The sequence below is a fragment of the Papio anubis genome, chromosome 1 (assembly GCF_008728515.1).
Source record: "Papio anubis isolate 15944 chromosome 1, Panubis1.0, whole genome shotgun sequence".
In the NCBI taxonomy this organism is placed as follows: Eukaryota; Metazoa; Chordata; class Mammalia; order Primates; family Cercopithecidae; genus Papio; species Papio anubis.
Genome location: NC_044976.1, coordinates 137,996,817 through 138,009,394, shown reverse-complemented (window position 1 = coordinate 138,009,394; position 12,578 = coordinate 137,996,817). Strand labels below are relative to the sequence as shown.

The 12,578-nt window shown below is 40.1% G+C and overlaps 1 protein-coding gene across 3 annotated transcripts in view; it reads right to left on the bottom strand.

Moving 5' to 3' along the window:
• Positions 1-12,578, bottom strand: part of TP53BP2 (tumor protein p53 binding protein 2) — a 68,016-nt gene that overhangs the window by 4,888 nt on the left and 50,550 nt on the right. For all 3 annotated transcript variants that reach the window (XM_009186687.3, XM_031655465.1, XM_021926887.2), the window contains 4 exons: positions 11,630-12,405; positions 8,808-8,945; positions 7,625-7,758; positions 4,232-4,398 (listed from right to left, as the gene is read on the bottom strand). In XM_009186687.3, the coding sequence (XP_009184951.3) occupies positions 4,232-4,398; positions 7,625-7,758; positions 8,808-8,945; positions 11,630-12,405 (1,215 nt within the window). The remainder of the gene's footprint in view (positions 1-4,231; positions 4,399-7,624; positions 7,759-8,807; positions 8,946-11,629; positions 12,406-12,578) is intronic.

Here is a 12,578-nt window from a genome sequence, read left to right as displayed (position 1 = left end):
TAAGTTTTGCCCTTCTTCACTTACACCTTCCTATCCTAAAGGGCAATGTTAGTAAGAAATAACAATCATCAACTGGCAGGCAATAGGAAAAAAGCAGAGGAGAAGGAAAATAATTAAGGTAATAAAGTTCTCCACAATTCAGAATTATTATTTTCACTTTTATAATTTTTTAAAAACCAGGAAAATGGCCGGGCGCGGTGGCTCAAGCCTGTAATCCCAGCACTTTGGGAGGCCGAGACGGGTGGATCACGAGGTCAGGAGATCGAGACCATCCTGGCTAACACGGTGAAACCCCATCTCTACTAAAAAATACAAAAAACTAGCCAGGCGAGGTGGCGGGCGCCTGTAGTCCCAGCTACTCAGGAGGCTGAGGCAGGAGAATGGCATGAACCCGGGAGGTGGAGCTTGCAGTGAGCTGAGATCTGGCCACTGCACCCCAGCCTGGGCGACAGAGCAAGACTCTGTCTCAAAAAAAAAAAAAAAAAAAACCAGGAAAATACTTGCTAGCTTTTGAATAGCTTTTTCAGCTTATGTGAGCACTAAACTATTGATTATGAAATTATTCCTATATCAACTAATGATATAGCACACAGTATATTTCTCTCACTCTGGGAAAAACTGAAACAAGAAATTGTTCTTTTCTAAAAGAAGGCTCTGCCAATCTAAAGAGACAATTTCCAACTTTTCTTGTTTAAAGATGACATGCAAAGCATGACAGACTCACATCGCAATCAAACTTTATATAACTATAACTTCACAGAGTTTTTAAAATGGCCACAGTGTCTGAGATGGGAATGAAGAAAGACAGGGGAGATTCTGGATATTTTAGTATACTCAAAATAACAGCTCAAGTCCCAATTTGCAATAAATTAGGGACCAGGGTCTTGCCCAGGATGGTCCAGAACTCCTGGGCTCAGAAGATCCTCCCACTTCAGCCTCCCAAAGTGCTGGGATTACAGGCTTGAGCTACTGCACCCAGCCTCCAATAATCATTAGGAATGGAGGAAAATTCTCATTACTTTGCTATTCATCAGATTAAGAGTTGTAAATTACTTTGTAAAAAATTTTTTGAGGGGACTAAAAACATGCTCAATGTTACCGGTAACTTGGGAAATGCAAACTAAAGCTACAACAAGGTATCATTCCAAATCCACCAACAGTTAAAGAGAACGTGGAGTAAAAAGAACCCTCTGCTAGATGTGTATCACTGTGACCTGGCAAGTCCACTTGTAGATAAACACCAGAAGACAAGTACCAAAATGTTCACAAGGATGTTTACAGTGGAAGGAAAAGAAGGAGGGAGGGAAGGAGGGAAACAGCACACATGTCCTTCGAAAATAGAATAAAAAGATAAATTGTACAGTGAAAATAAACTATAGCTACAGGCAACACGAGTGAATCTCAAAAAGAGTGATGAATGAGAACAGCAGGCCACAGAATCACCAGTATGATTTTATACAAAGGGCAAAAACAAGCAAAACTGAAAATATTAGTTATAGGATTCACATACAAATGATGCAATTATTTTACACAACAAGCAGTGCTAAATGTGAAAGCAGTGGTCACTACAGACGTAAGAAGGGGCCACATCAGGGAGGGGAGTCCAAACGATGTCAGAGATAGTGGTTATGTTCTCTTTCCTAAGTTGGGTACACAGTTACTCACTGTGTGTAATCTATTATCATTACTTAAACAGCACATCCTGGTATCGATGATATACTTCATAAATTTTAAGAATCTGACCAAATATCTCTAATGTTTAAAAAAATCATTCTCCATATCTAAATATAGGTCAAGATGGTCAATAAATTTAATACAGCAAAATATATATTAACACATTATATGTGTGTGTGTGTGTGTGTGTGTGTGTGTGTATACATATATTTTTTCCCCCCCGAGACGGAGTCTCGCTCTGTCGCTCAGGCTGGAGTGCAGTGGCACGATCTCAGCTCCCTGCAAGTTCCTCCTCCCGGGTTCACACCATTCTCCTGTTTAGCCTCCAGAGTAGCTGGGACTACAGGCACCCGCCACCATGCCTGGCTAATTTTTTGTATTTTTAGTAGAGACGGGGTTTCACCGTGTTAGCCAGGATGGTCTCAACCTCCTGACCTCAATCTCCCACCTCAGCCTCCCAAAGTGCTGGGATTACAGGCATGAGCCATTGCGCCTGGCTTTTTTTTTGGAGACAAAGTTTCACTCTTGTTGCCCAGGCTAGAGTGCAATGGTATGGTCTCAGATCACTGCAACCTCGGCCTCCGGGTTCAAACAGTTCTCCTGCCTCTGCCTCCCAAGTAGCTGGGATTACAGGTGCCCACCACCACAGCTGGCTAATTTTTGTATTTTTAGTACAGATGGGGTTTCACCATGTTGGCCAGGCTGGTCCCTCAAACTTCCGACCTCAAGAGATCCACCTGCCTCAGCCTCCCAAAGAAATGGGATTACAGGCATGAGCCACTGCACCCGGCCAACACATTAACACCCATAACTTCAGCATGTTGGAAGGCCAAGGTGGGAGGATTGCTTGAGCCTAGGAGTTCAGGGCTGTAGGGAGCTATGATCACACCACTGCATTCCAACCTGAGTAACAGAGCAAGATTGTCTCAAAAACAAAATACATATCTATAAATATATATATATATATAAAATTTATACTTTTATATATAACAATTTTAAAATATGTTACTATATCAAAATATTCTATGGTCCAGAGTTCAAAACAAAACATAAAAGGCTGGGCATGTGGCTCACACCTGTAATCTCAGTTCTGGGAGGCTGAGACAAGAGGATTCTGTAAGGCCAGGAGTTTGAGACTAGCCTGGGCAACAGAGTGAGAGGCCCCATCTCCAAAAGAAATTTAAAAGGTCAGGCATGGTGGCTCACACCTGTAATGCCAGCACTTTGGGAGGCCAAGACAGGCAGATTGCCTAAGCTCAGGAGTTTGAGACCAGCCTGAACAACATGGCAAAATCCCATCTCTACTAAAAATACAAAAACTAGCTGGGTGTGGTGGTACACACCTGTAGTCCCAGTTACTCTGGAGGCTGAGGTGGATCACCTGAGCCCTGGCAGTCCAGGTTGCAATGAGCTGTGATTGCACCACTGCACGCCAACCTGGGTGACACAGCAAAACCCTACCTCAAAAATAAATAAATAATAATAAAATAAAAAATCAGCCAGATGTGGTGGCAGATGCCTGTGGTCCCAGCTATTTGAAAGGCTGAGGCGGAAGGATCACCTAAGCCTGGGAGTTCGGGGCTACAGATGACCATGCTGCTGCACTCCAGCCTGGGTGACTGAGTAAGACCTCGCCTCTAAAAAAATAAAATAAAATAATCACAAATATCAACAATAAAAACTACCAGCTGAGAGAGATGAAGAAGGGAATTTGAGGTTTGTGGTTCTCTGACTAGGGCCTGAAAAAAGGCCTAGAGACAGAGGGAAAAGTGTTCAGCACAGAGGGCAGAGGCGTCTGTTTTACCCTTAGGGGTCTTCCAATCAACTGGGAAAGGAGTTAACTGAAAACTTGAGCAGTATGGAGTTCTGGGACCTCCTCATTTGTCTCTGTCTTCCCTCCTTCTTTAATTCCTCTTAAGCCCAACTAAAGAGGAAAATTTACCTCAACTTCTAAGCCTTGTAAACAAAAAAAAATTTCCTTGTAAATACAAATGCCAATCAACATATATCCATCTAAAACTTCAAAGTCCATTTTCCTCTAGGTACAGATCTGATGGTAGCAATCAGAACCATAAACTCAAAATTAAGAAAACAAAAGAGAAAAAAAATAAAAGACAGCTCCAAAATATATGTTGCTTTTATTTCACTATATGACAAGTTTGATTTTTAGGAAACCTTGGGACCATTTGGGTTCTTAAACTGATCCCGCACTTCTCTTGATCATGTTGTTTGGAGAGGGGGGTCTGTTTACTTATTTGCAAGGATACACCATCAATCTATAAGTACTAGAGGGTCTTTTGATGGTAAAGTCATTAACACCACTAGGTCAGATTCTGCAGCACTGTCTTTTGTAGTTGAAGAAGTCCCTGACAATAGCTGTTTCTAAGCATACAAACAGAAGCTGTATTATCTGTGACCAAGGCCGTTGTATTTTCAAGGTCCAAGACTGTGGATAATACAAGATTTTTTCCAAACAAACATACTTACTGAATTACACCCTGGAGATATGAATAAATGAATGCAGTAATCAATACATTTAGTTCTACTTGTCACATACCATAAAGAAACTGGGAGCACTGAGTGTAGCCTTCCTCCATTTCCTCGCACTTATCTGCAGCAGTCTGCATGTCACTGTAGGTCATGGCAAACACAGCGGCTCCTGACTCCACCAAAAACTTACACACTTGGACGTTGTTACATGAGGCAGCACAATGTAATGGAGTCCTGTGAAGCAAGACACAAGGGCTAGAACTGTTTTCCTAAACTGAATGACACCTGCTGTGATAAGATATCTGGAAAGTTGTTGAGTCTTTCATCTACCAATCTTTCTTCTGAAAACCTCTTAAACAGTTTTTTAAAAACCAGTTCAACAGAGATTATTGAACCCATCAAAGAATTACAGCCACAAATGAAAATTTCAGAGAGTCATAGACCACACTGGGGCTGGGAGCTTGGCAAAGGGTGAGAAGAATCAAGGACATGGATAAACAGAAATGAAATCTGTATAAACATTTAAGAAAAACAATATTAAAACGGATTTAGTTCTATGTTCTGGAGCACCCAGCCTAATTCTTTCTGTCAGAGTAGAAGGTCTAACAGTCCTTAAGTTATTTAAGTTATACACCTTCACTCAAAACACTGGCCTTTAAATATATCTATTTATTGTTACCAATTTTGAAGGAATTAAGTTGCATATATGAACTACTTTTATATTTGTTAAATCCCAAGTTAAAATAAATTTTAATTGAAAAACTTTGTCAAATCAATTGAGACCAGAAAAGTGACTGTAAAATACACACATCTCAATCTACTATAGGTAACTGGCCAGCAGCAATTTATTAATACCATTAAAAAGAACCTTCTCCAGCATCTCAAATGTTTTAAAACAAATTATAAACGACCCTAGACTAATAGTAAAGGTATAACAAGAACCAGTACCACTGCCCAAACTCAGAAGGTGAGTTTGAAACTGTTAATCAGGCTCTGAAGTATGTAAGATTTAATGTTTCTCTACTGTTTCCTCTCCTCTTTATTCTCCTTGGGTATACAGACTTGAAAAAAAAAAAAAAACAGACCAGGCACAGTGGCTCCCAGCACTTTGGGAGGCCGAGGCAGGCAGATCACCTGAGGTCAGGAGTTTGAGACCAGCCTGGCCAACATGGTAAAACCCCAACTCTACTAAAAATACAAGAATTAGCCGGGCGTGGTGGTACACGCCTACTGGGGAGGCTGAGGCATGAGAATCACCTGAACAGGAGGCGGAGGTTGCAGTGAGCCAAGATCATGCCAGTGCACTCCAGGGTGACACAGCAAGAGTCTGTCTCAAAGAAAAACTTATTTATTTATTTATTTTTTTGGCCAGGCACAGTGACTCACTCCTGTAATCCTGGCACTCTGAAAGGCCAAGGAGGGCGGATCACTTGAGTTCAAGGGTTCAAGACCAGCCTGTGCAACACAGCAAAACTCCATCTCTACTAAAAATACAAAAAAATAGCCAGGTGTGGTGGCACACACCTGTGGTCCTAACTACTTGGGAGGCTGAGATGGGAGGATTGCTTCAGCCTACCTCAGCCCAGAGGGCTAAGTTACACTGAGCCAAGATGGTGCCACTGCACTCCGGCCTGGGGGACAGAACAAGACCCCGACTCAAAAAAATAAAAAAAGAAAGAAAAAAAATTTTTTAATTCCCCGTTCCAGATCACTTTTTTTTTTTTTTTGAGGGTCTTGCTCTGTCACCCAGACTGGAGTACAGTGATGCAATTTCAGCTCACTGCAGTCTTGACCTCCAGGCTCCAGAAATCTTCCCACCTCAGCCTCTCCAATAGCTGGGACTACAGGCACACACCAGCACACCTAGCTAATTTTTAAAAATTTTTTGTAGAGACAGGGTCTCTCTATGTTGCCCAGGCCGATCTCAAACTCCTGGGCTCAAGTGATCTTCCGCTTCAGCATCCCAAAGTGCTGGGATTACAGGTATTAGACATCATGCCTGGCCAGAATACTATGACTAATAGTTTGGCAAATATTACTATAGATTGTTTCATTGCATGCTCTTTAATAATGAAAAATTATATACAACATAAATGCCCAACGTTAGGAAAACAAGGGCATTATGACACAGTAAGAATTTGTTTTGTTTATGCTATAATGTTAAACTAAAAATACAGGCTTAAACATTACATATGTTAGGAGCTTAACTACATTTGTGAAAAGCATATGAAAAAGAGCTTGGGCCAAGTACGGTGGCTCATACTTATAAACCCAGCACTTTGAAAGGCTGGGGCAGGAGGATCACTTGAGTCCAGGAGTTCGAGACCAACCTGGGCAACATAGTAAGACCTTGTCTCTACAAAAATAAAAATAAAAATAACTTTTTAAAAAAGACCCTGAAGAAAATATATTAAAATATGAATGGTGTTTACCTGTACACTGTGGGGATACAGATGGCTTTGTTTTCCTCTTATTTCTATTTTGCATGTTTTCCACAGTGGACACACATTAAAATGTAAATGTTTAAAAATTGTAACCAAAGTGCTTCTCCAAGCATTAAAACAAAAATTGGAAAACAATCTCAATGTCTAATAAAAGGGAGACTGTCACAATGAGTATGCAGTCATGTGATAGAGTAATATGAGGCTGAGATGTATGTATCTGTGCATTCAATTTATATATACATACATGAGAATTTTATATCGTAACTATTTTCCATATTATGAGAAAAACAAGTTGTGAAACTAAAATACTGGAGTAAATATAGTGTGATTACAACTTTTTAAAATCCTATAAAGAAAAAAGTAAATTGTATTCTTCCACAAAAGTAACACATTCTAACTTAAAACTTTTTTTCAAATAAAATACAAAATTTGCTATCTATTCTGCTAGTTTTGGGGGTGACAGGATCTTATTAGGACCTTTACTGTTATTATTTAATGTTGACTAACATTTCTCCTATCCTGCAAACAATACTCATCACTTGTAGTACTGCTTGTGTTTTACGTACACTCTGGTTCCATGACAAACGGATTCCATGGTCAAATATATATGGGATATGTTGCAAGTTATAATCCCCTCTTGGAGATATAGAATGGACATTAATATACTGAAGACTGTGAACCATTTCAGGGGCTTGGGGATACCTTGCCTAAATCAGCACTTCTCCCTTAAGCTTTGCTTAAGGATGCTAATTAACTGCGTCTTACTTTGTTACACTTAGTTTTATCATTAACTACTAAACTTGTTAAAACTCTACCTACTTCCAGGATGGGAATGAGATGACTGTTACACGAACACATGTTAATTCCTCAAAAATAGATACCACATTTCTCCAGCTAGATTACAAGCTCGAGGACATACACTGACATACTTCTTTGTCTTCCAACAGCTCTATGACACTGCTTATAAACCGATTCCCACAACTGAAGTTTGACTGGAGTTTAAAAGAAAATCTTACCATCCATCACTATCAGCAGCATTTACATTTACACCAAACTGTACCAGGAACTTCACGATTTCTGTGTGGCCTGCACACACAGCATTGTGAAGAGCCGTGATGCCTTCATCATTGGGCAGGCTTGGGTCATCAACCTATATCAATAAGAAGGGTGAACATAACTCTAGTTTCTTGTCACCTGAACTGTCACTACTAACTGGCTACTTTAGGGTCAAGAGGACAGAAACAGACTCTTGTGACACTTTTAAAAATCATAATTAAAACCTAAAGGAGCCGGGCGCGGTGGCTCAAGCCTGTAATCCCAGCACTTTGGGAGGCCGAGACGGGCGGATCACAAGGTCAGGAGATCGAGACCATCCTGGCTAACACGGTGAAACCCCGTCTCTACTAAAAAATACAAAAAACTAGCCGGGCGAGGTGGCGGGCGCCTGTGGTCCCAGCTACTCCGGAGGCTGAGGCAGGAGAATGGCGTAAACCCGGGAGGCGGAGCTTGCAGTGAGCTGAGATCCGGCCACTGCACTCCAGCCTGGGCGACAGAGCCAGACTCAGTCTCCAAAAAAAAAAAAAAAAAAACCTAAAGGAGCCAAGAAAACTATACCAAGAACAATTCTAGAAATAAGACAGACAGAATAACCACATTAAGTAGGCAGTCACTATAAAAAGGTTTTTTTTAAAAAAAAAAAAAAAAAAGAAGTCCGAGAAACTATATCCTTATAGTCATTTTTGTTTATTTATCCTCCCAACTTCTCACCACAAATTAGTTTCTAAGTAGAAGCTGCATTTGCTATGGAAAGCAAAAAAAAAAAAAAAAAAAAAGGTCAACTAAAAATATTTTAAATAGTAGGCTTCTAAAAGTAGAGACCGCATCTCTAACCTAATACAGTATAGTACAAATCTATACATGAACAATTTCCAAAGGGGAGTCATGATCTCTCTTAAGAAAGAAAAGTACTCTAGAGGACTCCAAGTGAAAACTGAACTTCCAAATGATGACAATTCTATAGCATAGAATTTAAAATAGCATAGCCTATTCTAAAGCATGCCCAAGAGTTCCTGAACACAACCCCACAATGCCTAAAAGGAAAACAATTTTAAAATACAATTTCTCTACAGTAGCTTTCTAATTAGAGCTTTAAAACAAAATACAAGGTTGTATTTAGAAATTTACTAATTATAATCATACCTCATAAATAATTCTCTGTACAAGGTCAAATTCTCCCTCCAAAGACGAATCTAGCAGTAAAGCAAGGGGGTTGAATTTCACCCTCATTCCATGAGCAATACGCTCTGAGCCGGTTTTACGCAAGTTTGTCCTTTTACCCTGCAAAGAAAATGGGTGGAAAATTTAGGATCCTGGTCTAAGCAAGAGAACATCAGCAAATGGGAAGGAATGACTTCTCAGTTACATTAGTGAGAGGAACTTTAACAACGTAGACTTGGCACATTTTATTGAAGTATAACATTATTCAGAAACGTGTACAGAACTAATATGCAGCGTAACGAATTTTCACAAAGTGAACAAACACCATGGAGCAAAGTTGGAGGAATATAACTTTAAAAAAACTAACATAATTACATTTGGGCAATACATTATAGTATAAACTAAACTAAGAGTATAATCAGAAGTGGCAAATAGGCCAGCTTTCTGTCAAGTATCAGAATTAGCCAAGACTGGTCTTTAGACTGCCTACCTAATATAGCATAGCAAACTCCACTCTCTTAAAGTGGGCAACAGCACAGTTCAGAACTACAACAGCTAACCTATATTGAATGATTATTCATTAACCCTCACAAAAACCCTATGGTCCCTAGTTTACAGATACGGAAACCAAGGCACACAGCTAGTAAATGGCAGAGCTGGGACGTAAATCCAGCTAAGCTGGCTTCTTTAAAGTCTGCCATCTTAACCATTTCACACCAGAATGCCTCCTCAGGGGAAAGCATATAATTAAGGTAAATAATACAGATTGTTAGTCTGTCTTAGGTATAACAAGGAGAAATCCTACCACCCTAAACTTTTAATGAATCAGGCTTAAAAAAAAAGGCAAAATTTTAAAGACTAGATCTAACATCTTATAAAACAGATTTCTTAAACACACCCAACAAAGTAGAGACATTTACTGTCGTGAAGTGTGATACATGTACTCCACATGCTTCTTTCATTTTATCTCAGATGTGGAAAATCACCAAGTTTTAAAAAACATTAAGTGACAATATACTTCACAATGTGCAATGGCTAAAATGTTGTTCTTTGAATGTTATCTGACTGTGGTTAATAAAAATCATAAGCAGTACAGTATAATGACACTTGTCAATCCCACTGTTAAAGAATGTACGAGATAGTTGCTTCTATTTTACTTAAAACGAGAAGAAAAAAGTAAGACACTTTACTAGGAAAAGAACAGTAGAATCTTAATTAAAAAGAAAGTATGAGGCCGGGCGCGGTGGTTCAAGCCTGTAATCCCAGCACTTTGGGAGGCCGAGACAGGCGGATCACGAGGTCAGGAGATCGAGACCATCCTGGCTAACACGGTGAAACCCCGTCTCCACTAAAAAATAAAAAAAACTAGCCGGGCGAGGTGGCGGGCACCTGTAGTCCCAGCTACTCGGGAGGCTGAGGCAGGAGAATGGCGTGAACCCAGGAGGCGGAGCTTGCACTGAGCCAAGATTGCGCCACTGCACTCCAGCCTGGGCAACAGAGCGAGACTCCGTCTCAAAAAAAAAAAAAAAAAAAAAGAAAGTATGATACTTTTACCAATTCTATTTTTCCTTTTTTCTCCTTGAAAATGTGGATTATTTTGACACAGCAACAAAGAGGCCAGAAAATAACAAGTGGCTGTAACGTGGATTAGTTTTGGTCAATGTGGCATATAACTTCCTTCTTTTCTTATGTTTAAAACTCAAAGAGAATCAAGCCTTAGAACTTAGGAGCCACAGAGTTGTTTAAAAACTGTTAACCTCTATTTTAAAACTTTTTTTTCTAGCTTCAAATGTTTAGTACATAAAAGTTTTAAGCAAACATTTACTGTAGCCAATTGTTAAAAATAACTCTGGACAATCATTATCTTTGAATACTATCATATCTAAAAGATAATAAGGAATCAAACGCAAAGTACATTTACAAAAAATTCTTTTAATGTTATTTTGCTTTTGACCAGGTTTTAAACTCATAGTTCAGCATCCTACTTCCTTCCGTGCTTACTGAAGCAAAGTGGCTTCAAATTAAACTATGAAAAAGCATACTTCATTCAGACATTCTGGGATTTTTATTTTCTCTCACCTATTTCAAAGTGAGAGAACTGAAGCTTAAATTTCAAACAAAAGCTTACCATTTGGAAGGAGTGAGGAAGGTGCACTCAAGTCAAAACACACAAAATTTTAGAATAACTTTCGTATGTTAAACTACAAAGAAATCTTAGGGATCACCATGTTCGCCAGAGATTTTCAGACTTCGTTGAAGGGGAAGAAGAGGCTGAAGAGGGGTCCCTCAGCCCAGTTACCCCTCCCTGCCCTCACTTCATCCAGAGCCCTTCCAATTTTACCACTGTTGTAAGTTTGAGGTTTCACCTAACATTTCATTTTTTAAAATTTCACCACTAGAAAATTTTGAAGAAGATTGACATCACCAATGAGAGAAGTTACACCATCTGCCTGATTTCACACAGCCAAGCTACTAATCAAAAGTTTCAAACCCAGGTCTTTTGAGTCCCGGTCGAGTGCTGCTTCCCTAATACGTGACATCAGCTAGAGAAGAAACAGCAAATGCAGTGTTTACAGGGGTAGGAACAAAACTCTGTTTCTTTCACAAATAAATGGGTTCTCTCTAAAACAGAAAATTGTTCTTTATATTGAATAAAATGCATTATGAAAACATTTATAAGATCCACTCTGTGCCAAGGGAATCGTAAAATAAAAATGCAAACTGGGAAGAAGAATGTGACCACCAAGAAGACCATAACCAAGTAAAGGACTCCAGAAAAGGCCATGAGATAGCACATTACTTACAGGAGGCAGAGAGACCTGCCCGGTGATTTCAGGCGGGCGCATGCTCACTGAGTCTTCTCCTGGCCCTTCAGGCTCCCCGGATGGGTATGGTGGGGGTGGGTATGGAGGGTACTCCTCCAGATACACATCAAGCAGATGGGGGGCCTCTGGATTTGGTTCTTCCGGGTTTTTCTGGAGATTTGGGCTGTTGTCTGGGACTCCCTCAGGCTCATAATCAAGGCCAGGAGAAGGAACTGGCATGTCACTGTTCTCTGTACTGGCACTCCCCACATCCTCTGGGGACAATGACTCAGGAACCAGAGAGACCACTTCCTTCTCGGGCTCCACATGTAAATATGGATTCTGGATTTCTACTGGGCTTTCTGAGCTGGCAGTCACAGAAGCTGACTTGGATGGGTATGATGGGACAGAGATGGTCTCCATGGCCGCTATGGTGGTCCTCTGATACAAAAGCTTCTGAATATTTGGCCCGTTAGGACCCTCTGGCTCTGTAATAGAACTACGTTTCTTTAGTGGCCTTGGTGCATTAGATAATTTCTTTCGTAGGGCTTCTAGGTCAGCATCACTCTGGTTTCGGTAAGGATTAGATAAGAAAGGCAGTAATTTAGTTGGGCTGAGTGGCCGAGGAATTCTTTCGTTTTCATGGTTCTCCTGAACTGAAGAAACAGGCTCTGTTTCAGGTTCTGGACTGCCAGGCTTGCCCTGGCTATTGGAATAAATGTTCTCTGGGTGCTGCTGTTGATTCTGGGCAGCAGCAATTACAGGCTTACCATATACTAATTGGAAAAGGAAAAAAAAAAGCCCTGATTAGCATTAATTAAACAAAACTGGCAAGAAACACAAACAGCTAACAATAACTAAAGCCTCTTTTAATTTCATAGTTGTTACTACATAATCCCCTTCAAATATAATTAATTTTTAAAAATAACAAATTACAAAGCAGGGAACC